The sequence below is a fragment of the Crotalus tigris genome, unplaced genomic scaffold (assembly GCF_016545835.1).
Source record: "Crotalus tigris isolate CLP2741 ecotype Arizona unplaced genomic scaffold, ASM1654583v1 scf7180000017668.6805642782:7212621, whole genome shotgun sequence".
NCBI classification, from domain to species: domain Eukaryota; kingdom Metazoa; phylum Chordata; class Lepidosauria; order Squamata; family Viperidae; genus Crotalus; species Crotalus tigris.
The window spans coordinates 165,477-187,887 of NW_024096554.1; the positions used below are offsets into that span (position 1 = coordinate 165,477).

General features: G+C 35.7%; 1 protein-coding gene across 1 annotated transcript in view; it reads left to right on the forward strand.

Moving 5' to 3' along the window:
- ALK (ALK receptor tyrosine kinase) overlaps positions 1–22,411 on the forward strand; it is a 126,438-nt gene that overhangs the window by 83,060 nt on the left and 20,967 nt on the right. Inside the window, exons 10-16 of the mRNA XM_039337025.1 lie at positions 4,047–4,229; positions 6,770–6,871; positions 7,538–7,690; positions 8,064–8,171; positions 16,292–16,478; positions 21,075–21,165; positions 21,990–22,054. Coding sequence (XP_039192959.1) covers positions 4,047–4,229; positions 6,770–6,871; positions 7,538–7,690; positions 8,064–8,171; positions 16,292–16,478; positions 21,075–21,165; positions 21,990–22,054 — 889 coding nt within the window. The remainder of the gene's footprint in view (positions 1–4,046; positions 4,230–6,769; positions 6,872–7,537; positions 7,691–8,063; positions 8,172–16,291; positions 16,479–21,074; positions 21,166–21,989; positions 22,055–22,411) is intronic.

The following is a 22,411-nucleotide window of genomic DNA, read 5'->3' on the forward strand; positions in this document are numbered from 1 at the left end:
TTAAAAAGAATAAGAAATTTAAGAAATAAATACATATTAGCTTAGGAGGGATACATATTTTAAGTATGTTATTTTTTATGTTTCTTTACTCTTGCTTTTCTTTCTTTTTTTTCTACTGTTTTATCTATTCCTTAAGAAATATAAAAATGTGAGTTGGTTCATATGGAAAAATAGTTAAGTTCTTAAATGTAATTAATTTTTGAGAAAATTTTAACCAGTAAGAATATTTAGAATTTGGTGGGAGAAACAAATTAAAATAAGGACTGTAACAGGATCTATGATAAGGCAACCAGAATGATTGGATAGAAAAGAAATATTAAATTGATGTGACTATTATTTTTAGGATTATTGGGAAAAATATATATTTAATTGTTATCTATCAGAACAATAAGAATTATATTAACTCAATGTTTGCAAAAGAGGATATTTTGGGAAAAGAGGAAATCAACTAAAACTATTATGTGAATTATGGATTATAGAAATCAGTTGTTAGTGATTGTTTTACAAATGTAACCCAGACAACACACTGTTCACCAATTATTAACTGATTTATGTTTTTTAAAAAATCAATAAAATATATTACAAAAAAAAAAAGAAATGGAGGCAGAGGTCTATTTCAAGGCAACAAACTGTCAAAGAAAAAAAGTATACATCAGCTGACTATGTGAAAGGCAGCCAAGAACAAGCACTGATACAAGTTAAAAGTTAAAAGTTGGAACTTGCTGAATATGAAAAATCAAAATATGAATACTGAAATAGTGTAATAAAAATATTCACAGAACTCTGGCAAGAGAAAAACATTGCTAGTCAATTTCTACAAAAGACGGAGTGCAAAGTAGATAAAAGATAAAACCTGGCAATAGCTTACAGTTGAAACATTAAAAAAGATAGTGAAAGCTAGATTTTAGTTGATCAAGACCAAGCTATTTGTACTAATGCAATTAAGGCTAGAACTTTAAAATTGTCAAATGATTCAAAGTGCAGATTGTGCAAAGAAGCAGAAGAAACAGTAAATCACATATTCAGCTTGTGCAAGAAGATGCACAAACTATAAACAATAAACAATGACATGATGCAGTTGCCCAAAATAATTAATTGGAACACCCGTAAAAATTATCATGAGCCCAATACTGAAAAATTGTTGGGATCATAGAATTGGAAAAATAGTTGAAAATGAGCAGGTCAAAATATGGTGCAATTTCTGTATACAAATTGATAAACTCTTGACTTATAACACAGATTTAACAGTGTTTGAAAATAAGAAAGTGTGGATAATTGATGTAGCAATACCAGGGAATAGTAGAATAGAAGACAAAGAACCTAACCCTAACCTTTAACACCATCAAACAACATCTTGAGAAGGATTCTTTAGGTGGACAAAATTGCCAAATCCAGTCTAAACCTCTGGCTGACTTTGCAACCAAACATAATAATAATAATTGCAAAAGGTGGATTTACTCAGAATCTCATCTTACATCTTGTGATGATACCTTTAACACCATCAAACATCAACATCTGCCTGTTCCAGGTCCTTGGGAAGGATTGATTAAAAATGCCAAATCCAGTTTGAACATCTGGCTGACTGTGCGATGAACCATAATAATAATAGCAACCCCAAAGAGGAAAGGCTGAAAGAAATATAAACATGGTGCTGTTAGAAAAATAGGCAAAACTTTGTTGTGCAATGTTTGTTCCCTGTTAAGCAGTTTGTTTGTTTGTTTTTTTAAAAAAACTGCAATGATATTTATTAAATGTATGTTCTGCATCTCTTGTCAAAGTTACTGCTGAATGACATATAATTATTTCACGGGAATGCAGTTAGAAACAGGTTTTATGACTTTAAGTCTGCTTTGTACTAATCCAGTGCCCCCCTAGATGTATTTAATTGTATTTCCAGAATACCTTAAGCCCAAGTGTTTGCCTCTCTATAAATATCATGACAGCTGTTCCTGTAAGCCTTTGACAGATTAGATTGTGATAATATTTCAGAGCATCAGTGTGTGATGCTTTGTTACTTATTTTAATTTCTAATGCCATATTTCACATTATTTGTTTTTCCAATGTCAGCTTTCATAAACATTTTTAAAACAATGTGTAAATTGTTATTTCTAAATCATTTGCATAAAAATACATTGACATGGAAACAAATGAAATGGGCTAAAAACAAGGGATAACAATAGAGAGTAATAGGAGGAGTGAACAGATACAAAAGTGTAATTAAAAACCCATAATGCGAGACTAAGTACCACCAAAAAAAAAAAAAAAACAGAAAATAAGTTACAAGGGTTAGGAGCTTTAAAATGTACTATATTTAAAACAAAGGAAGACAAGTCCAAATGTCAGGTAAAGTAGGGAGAAAAAATATATAACTTTATACAATGCTCATTTTCCCATTTTGTTAGGATTACAATAGCTTGTTGACACCTGAAATTGTTGATAATTTTCTCTTCTGTGTGTATGAGAGAAAAAAGAAGAGACTTGTATTTATAGCCAACAGGGGAAAAAATACAAAAATACCTTTCAGTCAAATTTTAGGTAACTCATATGAGGGGAATGAAAAATCCTTCAGTTTCTTAATTTCTCAACACCTCTTCAACAGCGACAGCAGTGAAAAAGTTCACTAGAAAAAGCATGATCATTTGCTTTGGGATTTAAGTGAAGCAAACCTCCAGGAAATTTCAGGACCCTGAAGACATTCCCACATAAACCTTAGCCACCTGAACAACAAAAGAAGTCCTAAAAAAATCACACTTGGCTCATGAGCATTTCTCCCAAATTCTCTTCTCCTTTGAAAGCATTTCTATAGGAAATGTTCTTTTATTATCTTGAGTAAGACCTATAGAGGAACAAAAATGATATTTTTTATCACTCATTCACCTTAGGCAAGAAGAAATATAAAGAGCAAGGGGAAAGCATTAAATTATTACAGATAGATCATTTGTTCTGGGCTGCCTCTAACCTACACTATGCTTAATTCTATTGTACAATTTAGGGATAAGGAATCTACTAGATATTTGAACAGGTTGTTTGTCCAAATTGTCTAGGGGACAGCAATTTGAGTTCTTACATGTAGCCCTTTTTGGGGGGAGGCAGCACAGAGTTTCGTAGCTCAAAATTGGTGGCATCATAATTTTGAAATGAAAAACATTCAGAAACCTTGCTACAAACATAAAATCCTACAGTTTCTTAATTTCTTAAACTTAGTATAGTCCTAAATCTCAAGACATAGATTCTCAGACAATTTGTGTTCTCATCATGCCCGTTATAGTCCCAGATAAATGCAAATTTTAGCTGTCAAAAGATTTGGTCCAATCTTATCCACTCCATCTGATAGTAGCTTTCAAGAAGTTCCCATTAGTGGTTATCTGCTCTTTTACTTGGAAGTGGCAAGAACTGAATCCTGGTTCATCTGAATGGAAAACCTGAATTTTGGCATCCTATTTTTTCTCCCTTGAAAGTCCTATTTCCAAATTCACCAACTATACATGTATGCTGGGAACAGGAGATGTTATAAGTTTCCTCATATTGATTATTACATACCAAGGAACATACCACACACACACACACACACACACACACACATACACCAGTAGCCTTGGTCCAACAAGGCAAATGTATTTTACTTAGATTTAATATTTTACATGTACTTAAACCCTAATTAGAAAGTATTTATTTCTCACATACCAATAAGATATAAATTATTTGAATGGATATATTTATAGACAAGTCCATACTCCATGAATCTAACTGGCTCAGTAACATCATATAGTCTTCTTCCAGTTTGTGTATATCATAGGTCTGCTTTGTAATCTGTACTCTAGATGAACAGAATTAGGTTTAAGAGTCAAGGTTTTGTTGTCTTAAGAGAATTGTCAAGTGTATATGTGCAAGCCTGCATACAAAGCCCAAGGAAATGTTTAGCCTTTCTTAGGAAACCTGCACAAACACTTCATACAGGAAGCTTGATTTTATCCTGCTGGTCTGTGCCTTCTGGGGGACTGCAAGAAATACTTATGCAAGTTATTTTTCCTTCTGTTGAACTGCAGGTGGTGGAGGCGGCTGGAATGATAACACTTCCTTCCTCTGGTCGGGAAAATCCTTGCTGGAAGGCGCTACCGGAGGAAAATCGTGCCCCCAGGCCATGAAGAAGTGGGGGTGGGAGACAAGAGGGGGTTTCGGAGGGGGTGGAGGGGGGTGCTCCTCAGGTGGAGGAGGCGGAGGATATATAGGTAAAGTGGCTTCGTGTTCAAGGTGTCCCTTTCCCTCTCTTAGTGCTAATACTCAGCAAAATCTTTTCCTGTAATTGACAAATCTATATTTAAACTGACATGTATCTGTATATTAATTTTTTCATAATATTGCATATTTATACCGGGTGTCCAAGGATCTGCATGGTTGTATTATACCAATTTATCCATTGCTGGATTTTAAATTCTGTAGATAACCTTGGCTAAAAGGGAAGAAGGACAGCTGTGACGAACTTCTGTTTTCCCAAAGGCAAAAGGATGTCACTTTTCACAGCTTGACACTAAGATGCTTCCGATTTCAAATTGTGCAATGAACATTGTTAAAAACGGAAATCTACAAGAAATTATAGCTGATTGATTTCAACTGTACATTGTTAGGATCTGTACTGACAAATATTGACTTGGAAAAATTGTATGCAGACTTCTTGACCCCTGTATATATATTGCCTTTTAATACTATATGAATAATGTCAAATATATTTTAATAAAAAGCAGCCCAAAGAAAAATCAGCTTTTATGTGTACATTATGAAGGCTGGTGTATATCCCCATGGTTTGGATTGGGAGAAAGACATTTATTTGGCATTACTTTGTGACCTCAAATTTCTGCAAGTTACACTACTAGTATTTGTATCAAACTGCTAAAATACCCCTTGGCATTAGTACAAATCAAAATCTGTGGCACAGCCAATGTGGCAGGACATTTGACAGAAGTATTCAAATTCATCCTGTTTGGTGAAAAGAAAGTTCTCATGAGGACATGCCATCAGCCTTCAAGATTCTGCTCCAAATGTTTAAAAGGTGGTGACATTTGCTTTTTGTTCCTTAATGTTATAAAAAAAAAACAAATCACACAAACCATTTAGTGGCATGGATGTGGTGGATTGCCAATAATCAGGAGAAATACTACAACCCAAAAGATTTATCAACACTCTCTCATATGCACATACTTTCTCTTGGGGAAAAAATAGAATGATGTCTCCTGTATGAATATTTAAATTTACCAATGATTTAGTTATGTATTCTATTCTTGAAAGAGCAACTGGGATTGGTTGAATGTTTGGCTGGTAGATTGATTGGCTTGAACAAAAATAAAATAGATAATGAGAAATGAATGCACAGTATCTTAACCCAGTTTAACAATGGCTGCCATTTCAGAATGATCTTATTCAGTGATGGGATTCATAGTGAACAACCAGTTCTCTGTGTGGATGTCATTTCCAGAAATCCATCTGGTCCTGGGCAACAAAAAATTAGCTACCGGTTCTGCCAAACTTGTACAAACTGGCTGAATCCCACCACTGATTTTATTTATCTATAATTTTCCATACTGGAGAGATTGTTGTAGATTGTAGATTAAAAGAATAGTTACCTAATTATTACTATTTCCTGTGTATAGCTTAACTTTTGCATATCATTCAAATGGCTATATAGAGATTATGTTATGCCTTTTTTTCTAATTTGTCGTCTTTGTGGCTGGGACTTGGCCGTAACATTCATTTACTTCATTAATAACTCAAAAGTCTTGTTAAACTGAGATTCTGAATGTTAGAAGCTTAAAAAAACCATTAAGCTGAAACCATACATAATTTATTGGATATTTTGTCAGATGAATGCTTTTTTCTTTGTTAGTTGCTTTTTATTTTATAGTGTTGATCACTGGTATAATTTATTTACCTGCATTTGACAAATATCAAAAAGGTAGCCATGTGGCATGAAAAAATGTTTTGTGTCACCTGAAAGATGTATTGTGGCATAACGTTTAGAAGGTCAGACCACTTAATCAGATCTATCCCCACTGGTGATGAATAGGCAAAGCATGTTTGAAGTATAAACAAATTCTTGAAAATGGATAAGTACTTTCTATAGTTATACAAGCTGCTCTACATTTTATAGGGCTCCAAGTCTGTGAAGCTGAATTTATACATTTATGCATTCCAATTTGCCATATTTATGTTTATTAAGTACAAGAATTTTATAAATGTATGGTAGCCCAAAATGATACTTCACTGAGTATTCAAAGTCAAAAGAGAAAGTTACACAGAGGCCTTGACCTCATTTCTCTGTCTGTTTGCGAGGGAACTTGCAAACTTACTTAGTATGATTGTCTTAATTGAAATTGGAATAACCAAAGTGAATTGTCAAAACATCCCTTGACTTTTTTTTCTGAGTGATATTATTTTTAATATGTGGTAACTTATGGCATCTAGTGATCTGTTATTATTATGCCATTGAACCATTATATCAATTGGATTTAATTCTATATTCATTTGCATTCAAAATATATTTTTATCTCTGGTACTCATTGGCCTTTTGGCCTCATTATTCCAAAAAATGGTGAGCTGTATTTTTTCAACATTCATGAAGATGTATTTATATCAGACTACCCACATAGAGCCCACACACTAAATTATGTTACAATATATTATTTAATCTTAAAGTGCCGCAAGAAATTTTGTTGCTCTTTGATGTTTATTAGTGAAATCCATACAAAAATATTTAAGATGTTTTCCATTTCTGTAGGTGGCAATGCAGCAGAACAAAATGACCCAGAGATGGATGGAGAGGATGGTGTATCCTTTATTAATAGCCAGTATGGTTCACTCTTTACTCCTGCTTTAAAAGGTATTTTCAGTTATTTATTTTATCACATATACAGATAGAATATCAGCAGTATGTCTTCTGAAACAGCTTAAAAACATTCCATGTTAAATTAGGTGTTGTAAAGATGTCTTAGGAAGGTATTATGTTCTACATTTCTAGAGAACAATCTTTTCTAAAACTCTCCAGATGTTTTGACTACAATTCCCCTCATACTGAATTATTATGCCCAGCAATTAGAACTATAGTTCTAACGTAACTGGGGCAATGGCATGTTGGGAGAGTTATCTGCAACAGAGGTTGGTAGAATCTGGAGCAATTCAAACCAAGCATCTTCCAGTAAAGATGGAAAGGTGGAAAAGGGAGTGGGAGTAATTTTGCATTTCCTCTTCTTCGTATGTGCATTTTTAGTAAAATCTGTAGACAAAATAATCACATGCAAATATAATTTGGGCATTAATCATGAGGAAGTATATGCAAGTAGTAATATTATACTACAATTGAAAATACAGTGCAGCTATTCCTGTTTACCACCACCACCCTGCCACTTCCAATAACTAAAGCTATTTGACCCTATCAGTTTTGTTGGTAGTTTTACAATTATTCTACTTACTGGTTTTTTGTTTAGTGTTACGAATCTTTGACCTATAGGTATTATACAAATCAATAATTCTTTCATCTACTCTCTAGTGACAGAGGGGCATGGTGAAGTCAGCATTAAGCTATATTTGAACTGCAGTCATTGTGATCATGATATGTGCCATGGAGATTTGAAGACTCAGGAAATTGTTTGCATTTGTGGCTATGGATATGTGTTGGCTAATGATGGTGTCTCTTGCATAGGTAAGACATTGCATATGAACAGATGTTAATCTTTTGTTCTCTGACTATGTTGGACTACACCCAACCAGAACCCATTGCTGATTTTGGATTCCAATTACAGTGGCAAAACCAATTTTTAGGGCAGCTCATTGTGGAAGTTTAATTAATCATTTGTGCAATGATACTAATTCTAGATCTCTGGCAAATATTTAGACACCTACCTCCACATAGCCCTACATTTTTAAATGTGCACATACAAGGTATCTTTTTTAACTAGTCCAAAAATATGTGGGTCCATGGTTTCCTACAAATAATGTGCAAACATTGTTTGAATGGGAAAATAACAGGAAGAAAAGTAGAAAACAACTAATGTGTTGTCATGTTTATATTCCAGATGAACTGATCCTGCCCACCAAGAATCCTTCTCTTTCTTTGGTTTTGTCAGTAGTGACTTCAGCTCTGGTTGCTGGTCTTATTCTAGCCTTCTCAGGGATTATGATAGGTGAGTTCTTTGTTCACTCCCAATTACCCACACCACTCATTGACTGACTGACTGACTGATTGATTATGTGCCATCAAGTTGGTGTTGACTCTTAGCGACAACAATCTTCTCCAGGATGATCTGCCACTGTAATTAGTCCATCCATCATTCTGCTGGACATCAACTTCTCTTTCCTTCTTTTCCCAAGATTATGGGCTACTCAAGGGAGCATAGCACATTCACAATTTGAGGCTAGACATTTGTATCTCAAGCAAGAATTTTACATTGAGTTTTTCTATGCTTCATTTGTTCATTTTCTTTGCTATCTGTGATATTTTCAAGTATCTTCTCCAACATCAAAATTTTAAAGTGTCAATGCTCTTTCCATTCTACTTTTACACAGTTCAATTCTGTAAAATATTGTATAATAGCCTGCACTCTGTTAAGTCTTCTTTCTCTGGTATTGTATATAGACTGACCTCTTCCAATCTTTTGCCTACTGTGTCATTGTCCACATTTGCTGGCATAATTAAGTTAGAACTTTACTGGTTTTTCTTCCATTGCTTGCCATATTTTTATAGATATTCTATTAATTCCTTTAGCCTTCTACCTTGTTAATGACTGGGATTCTGATCTAACATCATCTTCTAGTGCTAGAGGTAAAAAAGGAATATCTTCTAATATATCTTGGATATTGATATCTTTACTGTACAGAATTTCAGTAAACACCTTTCAGCTTTGTTTGATCTAATTTAGAACAATTACCAATCTGTCCATTGGTATCCTTTAGTGTACCAATTCCAAGTTGGAACCTTATGAGTTTGGAGATCTTTTGGAAGACTTTTCTTGTTTTTCCATGTCTGTTTCCATCTTGAATGTCTTTACAGATGACATTGTAATACTGTTTCTTACTTCTTATAACAGCACTCTGGAATTCTTTTATCCTTTCTAAGATTTTTGTCTTTCTTGTCGTTGGTTTCTCTTTTCTCCTTGGCAATTCCCATTGTCTGTTCTGACATGCTGTATGCTTTCTTCTGTTTCTTGATCTTTGGCAGTCTCTCGTTCATCCTTAATAACTGCTTTGATTTCATTCCATAGTTCCTATCAATGAGGTTTCCTATCAATGAGGTTCAGGACTACAAAACGCTTCCTGTTGTTCTCCTTGAAAATGGTGAGTATCTTAGTCAAGATCATATCATGGAAACTTTCTGGCTTTGTTCTACTACTTTATCTTGACTTGGAACATCCACATGTTTCTCAGTTAGTTCCTAGCCACAAGATTGCTATTATAACTGAGTCTTTCTATCTCTTTGTATTAATAATATAATCAGATTTTTGTATAGTCCATCTGGTGACAGTCATGTATGTAAGCATTATTTTGGTTGTTTCAAGAACTGTTAGCAATAAAGAAACTAATAAGTCAGACTGATAAGTCATTCTCCTACTTTTTGTCTGTTTCCTAGGCTATATAGTCCAACTATGTTTTCCTCCTTACTATTTCTAACTTTGGATTTCAGTCTCCAACCATAAGGAGACATCTTGCTTGCATATGTTCTGTTGATTCTAGCTTAAACTTGACCATAGAATTCATCAACCTCCTCTTCTTCTGCATCAGTGGTTGGGGCATAAACGTGGATAATCAATATATGCCAATTCTAATTGATATTATTTGAGCATTGACTGCATTGTACCATGTACTGCCTTTGTTATATCTTTCTGGACCATGAAAGTGGTGCTGATCCTTCTTTGTTTTTCATATCCTGAGTAATAAACAATATTAACTTCTGGCCGAAAGTATCCAGTTACAATCCATTTCAATTAGTTAACACCTAAAATGGCAGTCTCTGATAGATTCATTTCATCATCCTTTGTGCAGAGTTTTCCCACGTTCAACTTTCTTATATTCCACAATTCCACTGTGATTTCACATTTGCAGCTTCAGATATTTTTCTGCATGCAACATCAGCAACTAGACATCCCTAAAGCTTTACTATAACTGCATAAGCACCATTATTACTCTGAAAGATTCTCAGTTGTTTCTCAGTAATACCAGCTGACTTGAGGGGCACTATATTGTCAGTTATTTTATTTTGTATATCTGTACGATTTTACTGATCAAATACAGGAGTGGTTTATAATAGCCTTCTCCTGTGCTGTATGCAATGGATGCCTTTGCCATTGTTACTAAATAATCATAACCTGCTTTAACTGGTCAGCTGGGATGATATTTATAGCTTGGGTGACCCTGCTGGGAGAAAATATATACACTTGGCATACATTTCTGGTGTTCTCTGCTTATTCCTTCCTGGAATATACACATACCCCTACCCAGGCCTTTTTTTGTCATAGAACGCCCAGAAAGGAGTTCCGGCACCTTTTTTGGATGGAACCTTGTAGGGTAGGCAAGGTGGGTTGTACGACGTGTGTAAGTTCCGGCACCTTTTTTTTTTTTTTTTTTACAAAAAAAGCACTGCCCCTACCACAACAGGGCAGCATAGCAGGACTTGAGGAGGCAGAGACATTTCCTGATATGTATCAACTGTGTAACCTGGTGCCCTCAAGGCAAACTAGGAATATGGCTATGCTTGGTGATATTTCTGTCACTACGATCCTAATATATTTCAATGGCCACAAGATTGGGAAGGCTGCTTAATTGACTAAATGACATGGAAAGTATTTATTTCAATTATTTTAAATATTGATGCAAGTTAGATGCCATTGCATCTGCTCTTTGGAACATCTTACCCTCCAGAGTGAGGTCATCTCCAACTCTCCTTACCTTCCATAAGAGCTTAAAGACCTGGCTCTGCCAGTTGACTAGGGGCTCCAATGGAGGGGTTTCACAATAAATTCCACCCCCTTCTCATTATACTCCCTCTCTCCTCATCTTTTTAACTGGGTTTATTTTTATAATATTGTATTTATATTATTCAGTTTTATATAGGTCTGTATTTTAATATTGTAACTCTGCTCAGAGTTACAGTGCACTAAGATAGGCGGCTAATGAATTTTACAAATAAATAAGTAGAAGCAGATTGTTTTCAGGAAGATTCAGCCATGATTGCCATTTATTCTAGGATGCTGCCTTATACCGAAATAAATCAGTACTATATGTATCAGTGTAATTATCTACATAATCAGAGGGTTCTTAATCATATGGATTAAGTGTTCCAAGACTGAAGGCTAAAGTTCCTCATCCCCTATCCAGGACTTCTTGTTTACAATGCATATGTTCTACCACTGATCCATGGCTCTTCTGGTTTCATATATAGAAAATTCAATAGTCAGCAGGCTTTTAAATGAGACTGATAATATATGCATTATTTCTTTGGTAGGCACCATATTATTCATGCAAAACATTCAGTAAGCTATTTGATGTGTTTATGTATGAGCTATGTTCCTGATTTCATGTCAGCTAAAAAGTAATTTTAGGAATGGAGGATAGAAGCAGCAGCAGCATCGTTGCCAATAAAATTGTGAATAACGGTCTTAAAACCCTTCAGATGTATTCTTCACTTGATCCTTATAAAATTAAGCAGAACTGGCCATCTCTGTAATTCTTATTATTGTGGTTGGGAAGGTGATAATAAGCAATAAAGATTTGAGTAGGATCATCTTATGAATTCATTAGAGAGGCAAGATTCAAACCTGGAAAAACATGGCCTTGTTACTTTGGACCACAGAATATGATTCCAGGACTAGATCATGCCTGTGACCTATTAGATCAGTGGTTCTCAACCTTTCTAATGCCACGACCCCATAATACAGTTCCCCATGTTGTGGTGACCCCCAACCACTTATACATCACTGGGTGCCAGGGGCTTGGCCAAAGAAAAGGGGAAAAAAATGGCAGACAGCCTTGTTTGGCGACCCCCGTGAAATGGTCATTCGACCCCAAATGGGGTCCCGACCCACAGGTTGAGAACCACTGTGTTAGATAGTTATTTCTTCTCCAAACAGCCAATAGATTAGATGTAAATTTCTGGAGTCAGAGCAAATACAATAATTAATAGATACATTTTAATTACCTTTTTAGAAATTAAAAAACCCACTATTGTGTGTGTGCAGATTGCTATATTTTCTAGCTACTTCCCCCTCACTTCCCAAAGACATTAACTTCTTATACTCTCATTACAAGATTTTGAATGAATATTTTATTTGACTTTTAAAAGCCATCATCCTGTGTGGAAGAAATTATAATTAGTTTCTCAAATCCTGTCCTACATCTTGCACACAACCTAATAATTTATCTGTTGAAACAGAAATAATGTCACTGCAGCAAAATCTACAATACAGCACAGGGTTAAACTTCCCAGAATCAAGAATGTGCTGTGGGAAATTTTGTGCCCAATTCCAATTACTCTTTTAAAGTAACTTTTTACATGTCCAATTAATTTTGATCTACACTCTACCTCTCCACCATTCCTACCCCCATATACAGCATGTATTGCTCCCACGGGATTTTGAAAGGTTAGAACAGAGACTAGCTGAAGTCTGAAGTCCATATAAAGTTATTTATTTCCTTAAAAAAAAGTCTTAAGAGCTTTGCAAAATAATATTGGAAAACTAGCAATGAAAATAGAATCTAAAATATATATATTAAAAAATATGAACATTCTTTACACATACATCCTTATTTTCTGTTTTGGATGTATGAATCATCTCAAAGTTCAGATGAGAAAATACTTATGAAAATTGTAGAATGGGGTTCAAATCCTTGCAGGTATTGTCTACTCTCAGAAAGCAGGAATACCATTTCAGTTTTGCTATCAGGGGAAAATGTTTTTTAAGGAAGGACGTGGTTTATTCATCCTGCAACAGATTTGCATCTTTTAAAGGCTCTTTTATTATTCAGAAGAGATCAAGTTTAGAATTTTAGTGATAATAAATATCTCCTATTAGCCTGATAAACATATAAAGCTATCCAGGGCCCAATGCAATTTTGAGATAATCTTGGGAATAATCTTTAAATAATGGGAATGAAAAGCATTAACAGTTTTAACACCATTGTAAGACAGACAGCATCATTTTCTCCTAAGCGTTTCAGGACTGCATACAGGTACTCCTCAACTTATGACCACAATTTAGCCCAAAATTTCTGTGGTTACCTAAGACATTTGCTGAGTTTTGACTCATTTTATGACCTTTATGGCACAGTCGTTAGGTGAATCACTGCAGTTGATAAGTTAGTAACCTGGTTAGTAAGTGAATCTGGATTCCCCATTGACTTTGCTTGTCAGAAGATCACAAAAAGTGATCACATGACCTTGGGATGCAGCAACATTCATAAATATGAACCAGCTGCCAAGCATCTGAATTTTGATCATGTGATCATGAGGATGCTACAAAGGTTGTAATTGTGAAAAACGGTCATAAGTCACATTTTTCAGTGCTGTTATTACTTTGAACGGTCACTAAATGAACTGTTGTAAGTTGAGGACTACCTATACAGTAAATAATTATTAAAGAAGGTAAATGAGTCTCCCACTTCCCAGGTTTGGAGCTGCTGACAGCAGTAGATTCCTTTGGAGAATAAAAACCACAACTAAAGTGATATTTCATAACATTGAAAACAGTTTTCAGGCCCTCCTAGGAAAAAAAAATACAGAAAAGAACAGAACACTAGATCATATTTAAAAAGAAATGACCAGCTGGATCTCTGAGGATCAGAGAAATAACAAGGAAAATAATTGTAGTAGTTGGTAGCTGTGCAACTTGATATGGACCAACTAGACAGGCTGATTTATGAAATATGCTCTTTTGAGAGTATGAATCAGAACAATTGCAAAGATACTTCAAGATAATTTTAAGATATCCCTTCCTCTTCTACCTTCTGGGGGCAAACAATATGACCAACAGCAACATCCCCTTTTACTTTGAAATGTTAGAAAGAAAGCTCACTCTGTCAATAAATAGTTCCACATTATTACTCATTGGTTAGATACAAATGAATCCTAATTGTGGACACAACACCATGTGAGGGTTCTTTGCTTTCCAAGGACTGGACATACCACAACATAGCAAATCTGAACATAAGTGCTTTATTGCAACACACATCTTCCCCAGCAACAAGCTATTGCTTTGGGTCAATCCCACCTTCCAGACCAGGTAATGTTGCCACAAAAATACGCCTTTAATACTCCGTCCTTTGTACTCAGTCTTTTAATACTCAATTCAAAGAAAAATCTTAAATTTTACAAAGCAGCATACAATGTTTGCCTTTTTCCAAAAATTCTTGTGCTAGTTGGGTTGAAGTGCTGTTTCAGTGTAGTTACTCCTTTTCACATTGCTACCAAGCTCCTGGCAAAGTTCCAAGCTCCAAGCCGGACTCCCACCAGAATATCCTTGTCCTCATCATAGCTTGTGGTCCAGGCAGATAAATAAGTTCTCTTGCCTGCTTGTGACAGCTGCCAATCTCCAGGCATTGCCTCCATTTCCCACCCCTGGAGATAACCATTTACTTTGCTCATCATTTTTCCTCCTGCACCCATCCCTCTCTCCACTCTGTCTTAGCATTTGCTTTTGTATGCTAAAAGCCTGGGTTCAGTGAGGCTGCCTCTGGACATCAGCATATTCTTGAAAAAAATCAAAGAGTGTTGCTCATTTATCACAGGCAGCTGCAAAACCAGCTTGGATGCTTGGGAGTAATGGGTTAGGTTATGAGTGAAGGTGTCAATGCAAGAGGGAAGAGTTTCTGCATGAATGCAGCTTATTTTCAAAAGAACAAACAGCAGCCCCAACCTGACTCCCTCACAGGGAGGGAGGGGTCTATAAAGGGCAGCAAAGGTAATAAGGAGAATTATAAAGGGAGGCTGAAGTAACATGAAATATTTAGCCTTGATAAAAGAAGGCTATGGACAAATATGAATGTACTCCTCAAATACCTGACAGTATGATACAAAGATCTATTTATCATATTTATTTATTTCCAGACAGAGATCTCTATCAGATCTGTATCAAATCTGTCAGAGTATAGAACAAAAAATACTATAGGAAGTTATATACCAGTTAAAAGTCAAAAATACTCCTTACATAGTAAGAGCAGTTTGATTGTAAGAGCTATTACTAAGATTATGAATTCCTCTACATAGGAAGCATTCAAAAGAAATTGGATGGCTATCTGGTCAGAGATGCTTTAATTTGAATTTCTGCATCAAGCAGGGGGTAAGATTCAATGGCATAAATTTTCCCATATGTGTTGTCCTTGCAACATCTTAACCAGAGCACAACTGTGTTGGGTGTCCGTGCAGATAACTGTTGGATCCAAGTTTGAGACAAACATTCCCCTAAAACAATACTTTTAGCAAGTTGTCAGCCTTTCCCAGTAGTGTTTTCAAGAAATTGCAGTACTGTTTCCTCTAGCATCTTGTCATTCTGAGCTGGAGACAAAGAAGCCTTCCAACTTTTCTGTTTCTGGAAGGACTGTCACTAAAACAGTGGTTCTCAACCTTTCTAATGCCGCGACCCCATAATACAGTTCCCCATTTTGTGGTGACCCCCAATCACTTATACATCACCGGGTGCCAGAGGCGTGGCCAAAGAAAAGGGGGAAAAAATGGCGGACAGCCTTGTTTGGCGACCCCCGTGAAATGGTTGTTCGACCCCAAATGGGGTCCCGACCCACAGGTTGAGAACCACTGCACTAAAAGATAGCATTCAGTATCTGAAGCTTCAAGGGGTTCCGGTTGGTAAGAAATTCTGAAGCACCTTGGACATCTTTCTCCCATTTGATTAGGTACATTGAGGGGCTGGCGATAGAGGCAGTTTTTATTTCCATTATAATCATGATAAGTTGGTGGCTCACTGGTGAATGTTGATAGTAAGTTATTGAAGATCGCAAATCTTCACAATTGCAGAAATCATGTACAAATTCTAGATTGGTCAGCTCTGTATAAATGGTTACAAGTCTGTACTAATGCCAAACCCATTATTTCACTGGACAGTGCTCCATTTAAAACCTTTTACTTTATTCACAGTATCTCACAAATAGTTATTGATGAGTACATTGCCTTATTCTATAAGTCTCACTCTTTCCTGTCACTCTTGCATTCAATCTGAACAACACAATCCCCATGTATCTTTGTGTGCTTTTAACCTTATGGCATTTCTCAATCCCATTCCTGATTCTCTTACTTTTCTAGTGTATCGGCGGAAACACCAAGAGCTGCAAGCTGTGCAGATGGAGTTACAGAGCCCTGAGTACAAGCTGAGCAAGCTGCGCACTTCCACAATTATGACAGACTATAACCCCAATTACTGCTTTGCAGGAAAAACGACTTCCATTAGTGACCTCAAAGAGGTGCCCCGGAAAAATATTTCTTTGATAAGGTAAAGCAATCTGCCTGGCTTCTTTATGCTCACATCTAGTCTGCTAGAAGTGTGGGCACACCAATTCACATTGCACCTTTTGCTTGGTCTCAGAAGTCACACAATAATCCTCAGGCTTCCAAAATTGTACTTCTCAAATGAAGTGGAGAATAATTGAAATCTGAATTTCTAGTCAGATCTAGCAGTTCTTAAGTTTGACTGTTAAATCTCTTTCCTGTGATTGATTGAAAAGGCCATCTTTTCTAGGAGTTGAAGTCCACTCATTTTAAAGGCAGTGAGATTCAGAAACATGGTTTCAGTTTAATATATTAGTGGTTGCTGCAAGGTCATTTTGATTTGTAAACTTGCGGGATAATGATGCCTAATTGCTGGCATGCTGTGTGGCCCTAATTCACTAAGAAAGCAAAACATCAACAAACAAACTCAAAACCTTAATCAAATGTCTAGAAAGTATAATATAATTCAAGCAATGCTCATAATGTATTGTATCTATACAAGAGAGGGATGAAGGACAAAGAAAAACCTTTACCATATGGCTTATATTATTCTGGATGGAGAAGCTTACATAGTGCAATATACAGATACTGTATAACAGACATGTCAAATTCATGATGTCACGTGACGTTGCGCAATGAATCGCAGCTTTTTCCCCATTGCCGGCAATGGGGTGGGCGCAGTTTCATCATGACGCGTCCAGCCCACAGGCCAGCAGTTTGACACACCTGCTGTATAAGAAGAACCCTACTGGCAGAGTCCAGCCACAAAGCTTATTAGAGGTCTGTGAATTTCACAAGCAAGACATACATCCAATAGGACTCTGCCAATTGTGTTCCACAGCAAATAATATATAGATAACTTATAGCCATGTCACCATGTATTACAAAGACAAATCACACAATGCTTCCTCTCTAAAGATATCCTGTGGAGAATGATTTTGACTACAGCTGCTATCTTTTCCAGATAGGGTTTACTATTTTTCCCTCTTGTTTACCATTTAATTTTTCACCTGAAATTCCTAGTATTTGTTCTAAGGGCACAATCCAGATATTTATCATTTAAATGTGCAATCCATCTACCCAGTCAGATCACTTGACTGTTTAGTTCAATATTGAATATTCTGGTAACTAGGGACATAGACAGATTTTTTTTTCTCAAAAAACATATCCAAGTCCCTTTCCACTGAAGCTGCTAGTGTCAAGACAACTTCTCTGCCACTAACCTGGATTTATTTCAAAGCAAGTATCTTAAGCAGATGAGAAGCCTGAAGGGATTTATATTGAGAAAATATAGCAAAGGGAAAGGCATTCTTACAAAAATAACCATCCTTTAATACTGCTCCATTTGGACTCCTCGGAAGATGCTATTAAAGTTTTTAAAAATCTGGAAGGAAATGCCTATGAAACACATATACACACACAACATATTGATATGCATATAAACGTATATGGAATCATAGGGCAGAATCATAGGTCAAATTGTTTCTTTTGATTTTCAGGGTAACTTGCTAATGAAGACAGGTGTTATCCTACTTTCTGCCATTGATATCCTATATTAAATAGTTAGTAAATGCCACAAGATGTACAGAATTATAAAGTTTCTGCCTCTTCCATTTGAACTGTGTTTAGCTTCCCACCCCTCAAGACCACTGACCTTAACAATTATCCTCCTTATTTTGCTCTTACAGCCAGCATGATTTTTCCTAGGAAAAATCAACTATGGTGTTTTTCACCTTGTGAGAAATTGCATTCTGAAAGTATGCAATATTCTAGGAATAAAAGTATCACTGTTTAAACTTAAAACTTAATCAAAAATTGAAAAGAATTGAAGAAGTAAGCCTCTTGATAGCCTTGTCATTCCATTATTGGGTATTGATTTTATAAGTTCTAGTTATAAAATTCTTCAAGATAAGCTTTTTAAGGCAACACTATAAGGCTCAGAAAAACCCTCCCCTTCTTCTCCCCTCTTTACATTAGTATGTGGAATAAAAAATGCTTGATTTTTTTTTAATGTTGTGTTTTCTCACAGTCGCTTTTCTTGGAAGGGGGCTATCTGTGATGTTCGGTTTTTTCAGTTTCTTACTATTTCCTGCCATTTTGAAGAGTGATTTTTATTCTCTCCTATCTGTATACAAACAGCCAAGCTTACAATTCCTACACAAGTGGAGAGAACTCGCTTTTCCCTTTAAATACTCTACAAGCAGCTCCACATATTTAAAAAAAAAAAGACTGCCTAAAAAAGTTTGCAGATGTTTCAACTCAACAATCCCTCAACCATATTATGCTTCTGAACCTATAACTACCTCTTGGGATTTTGTTGCTACTGCCACATAGAATATATTTTTTTTACATCTTTATTAATTGCATCCTGGAATGAACGGTGACTGAAAATCTGTATAATGAGCACACAGGAGAAAATATATAATAGAAAGGTGTATGATTTATTTATTAGTTCACTGTTTTTCAATTTTCCTAAATAATTAACCCTCCAATCCTCTTTATGAAACTTGGGCAGTGTCTACAGCAATGATGTTTAGTCCCAGAGTTAATCTACAGTGAATCTTACCTCTAATATAAAATTATTTATTTCCACTTTAAGAGCCTAAAAGGCTAATATTACAACCAGAAGACAGTAGTTAGCAATTGCAAGAGCAGCCGACACAGAGATCAATGTGGTCATTTGGATGGATGACATATGTCAGGAGAGACACAGGGGGTATTTGATTTGGTTCATGTTTCTGTGCCACTGAGCACTATTTTTAATACAAGCAACTGTAGTTTCATTCTGAATATCTGGTAGGGAATTAGTGGCACTGGATGAAAGGACTACATAATACAGTTTCCATCTGAGCCAAACTTCTTTCCTATCTTCCCCTTGATCTTAATATGAATGCCATATTAAGCTTCAAGGCTGAACAAAAGATAATACTTTGAGACATCTCTTTGGTCGTGTTGCTATTATCCTATACAGTCACTCCTATTTGATTCCATCTTCTTTTCAAGATCTTCTTGAAGATAGTGAGGTTCAAAATTAGGTTAAACATTTAGGCTTATATATCACCCCACAGCATTTAGGCTTATATATCACCCCATAGCAGTTAGGCTTATATATCACCCCATAGCAGTTAGGCTTATATACCAACCCATAGCAGTTAGGCTTATATACTACCCCATAGCACTTTACAGCACTCTCTGAGTGGTTTATCTCAGCATTATTTGCATATTATTTGCATATTTCCCCCAACAATCTGGGTCCTCATTTTGCTGAACACAGAAGGATGGATGGCTGAGTCAATCTTGAACTCTGTCAAGACTGAACTTCTGGCTGTGGGCAGAGTTTGCCTGCAATACTGCACCTTAACCAACATTAATAAGATCAACTGCATTCTACTTATTTATTATATTGTTGAAATGGATGGAACTACTGACAAGAGATGTTGTTATGAAGCATATTATAAAAAAAAGAATCAGGTTTTAGATGTCACACGATTTGGGGGTGGGGTGGTTGACATTGCTAACATTGCTTGCTGGTTTGTTTTTCTTAGGTTGCAAAAAAAAAAAAACTAGTACACCTACCCCTTTTGGAAACTATGGCATTCTAGTTCTCGTTTTTCCACTCAATTTACTGGAGGCAGTAAAAATAATGAACTAGAACCGGAATGTAATTATTGACTACATGAGAGTCAATAAACTGGCACTCACAGTTTCACAATATTTTTAGGTAGTTCCAAGACTGCCTTCTAAACAGCCTGGGTTGGCATGCCAACTCATATCCTTGTGTTTGTAATGTAGCTTCTATTACCCTGATTTTCTAACTTCTAAATTTTAGAATTATAGAATAAGATACCATAAAGTAATATATTATCCATGGGGCTTTTTTTTACATATAATATGAAAACTGCAATTATTGCAGATAACTGGGAAATAGGCAGTTCTCCTATGTTTAAAATATATGTGCTGTCTTGGTTCCTGCTTATTTCAGGATCCAGAGTATGGGTTCTTATCTTTCAAGGTATGCATAACATGAAAGAATAACAAGATGTAACATAACATTTCAGGGAAAAAGAATCTAACCTAGTTGACATCCTGCTGTGCTAGGATTTTTTTTTAACTTGCAATGATGTTTTTTCTCCATAGAATATTTAAAAATTGAACTCCCTTATAGGCATGTGAATGAAATTCATTCTAGCATAGAAAACCATGATTGAGTCTCATCCATTTTAAACCTGAAAAAAGCAAACCTAGGTATTTCATACTTGATAAGGTTTACATGAATCTTGTTCTCTATTATCAAAAAATGTTGTTCTTCTATATAACAGCTGCTGGTACTACAAACGACAGAAGAAAGACTGGCAGTGGTATGACTATGTGGGTCTAGTGAAATTGGCTCCTTTTTAAAAATATCTCCCCTGTAGCTTCTACATCCAATAATAAGACTGCATTAAGAAATATTTCACTATTTACCTAATAGTTCAATGAAGTTAATAAAACACCAAGACTTTTCCATTTGAACATTCTAGTATATATTTAAGAACATATATTGTAAGAATTGTGCCTTTGGGTTATGTCAAAATCATCTTCCCTTTTCTGATCTTCTCAGGGGTCTAGGCCATGGAGCTTTTGGGGAAGTGTATGAAGGTCAGGTGATTGGAATCCCCACTGACCCCACTCCTCTTCAAGTGGCTGTAAAGGTAAGTTTTGGTGAGACAAATCTGCCTCATGGGACATACCGCGTCAAAGAAGGGACTATGGTTGAGTTCATTTTTTAGTTTCTCTGAGGGAAAAATGGTGAATGTATTCCTGATTATGGACACAGTAGTATAAAGAATCCAGAATTGCCACTCAGATTATTATTGCTGAAGTTCATAAAAGTTATTAATTTTCATTCACAAGCATGTTTTTGCAATTCTGGTTCTTTTAAATATAACTGATCCCAAGCAAGAAATACTTTTGATTGTGTTCTCCTCTCTAGTGTCCTCCAGATGTATTGTCATTGTGACTCTCATAACTTCTATATGAGTGGCTGGTGTCCATGGTGGTTGGGAATTATGACCATTTAATCTAGCACCTATAAAACTATCACTTGGGAAGCTGGCTCAGACTTTTCCTATTCAACATCCTTATCCTGTCACAGTTCACCACCTTATGTTGTTACTGATGTGTGAACAGAAAGCTGACATTTTTCTCAAAGTAGTAGAGTGATGGAAGAAAATGTTTGTGGTTATTACTGTCTGAGACATATATATTAAATCCAGATTTCTTTCTGGTAATATACTTTCTCAACTTGGAGATTGCAAATGGTGTTGAACTGCATTTCTTATCATTCCACCCAGACTCTACTAAATAGTCAAGTTTCTATATAGAATTTATATAGGGAGTTTCTATAAATAATTTCTAATAGAGTGTTTCTAAAGATTTAGGTATCTTTTAAATGGCTTAGAATTCTCTTTGGAAAGGTGGCATCTAAAAACCTTTCCACATGAAAGAAATTTCACTTTCCTTTTTTCTTGACTAGACATTACCAGAGGTTTGCTCAGAGCAAGATGAGTTGGATTTCCTGATGGAAGCTCTTATAATAAGGTATGTTAATTCAAATTGATTGCCTGCTTTTCTACCTTAAACACACATTTACCAGTATTAAAAGCACTGGTCATTTTTACTCTCCAGCTTTTATACAGATGAATCACACATAATGCAGTAAAATTGACCAAAGCAATTGCATTTCCCTTATTTTCTTCAAACTTTAGCATCTGCCTATAGGATAGTCCTCTATCAGGACTATCATTCATAAGAGATGGGGCTAAGATTATCTCCTAAGAAATAACACTGAGATTAGCTTAAAATCTCAGCTTTCCTGGTTTGTTAAAGAGTCTATCAAAATTACCAGGAATACTTGAAATTCTCAGTGTAGTAAAGAATAACATTTTTGCACAGTGC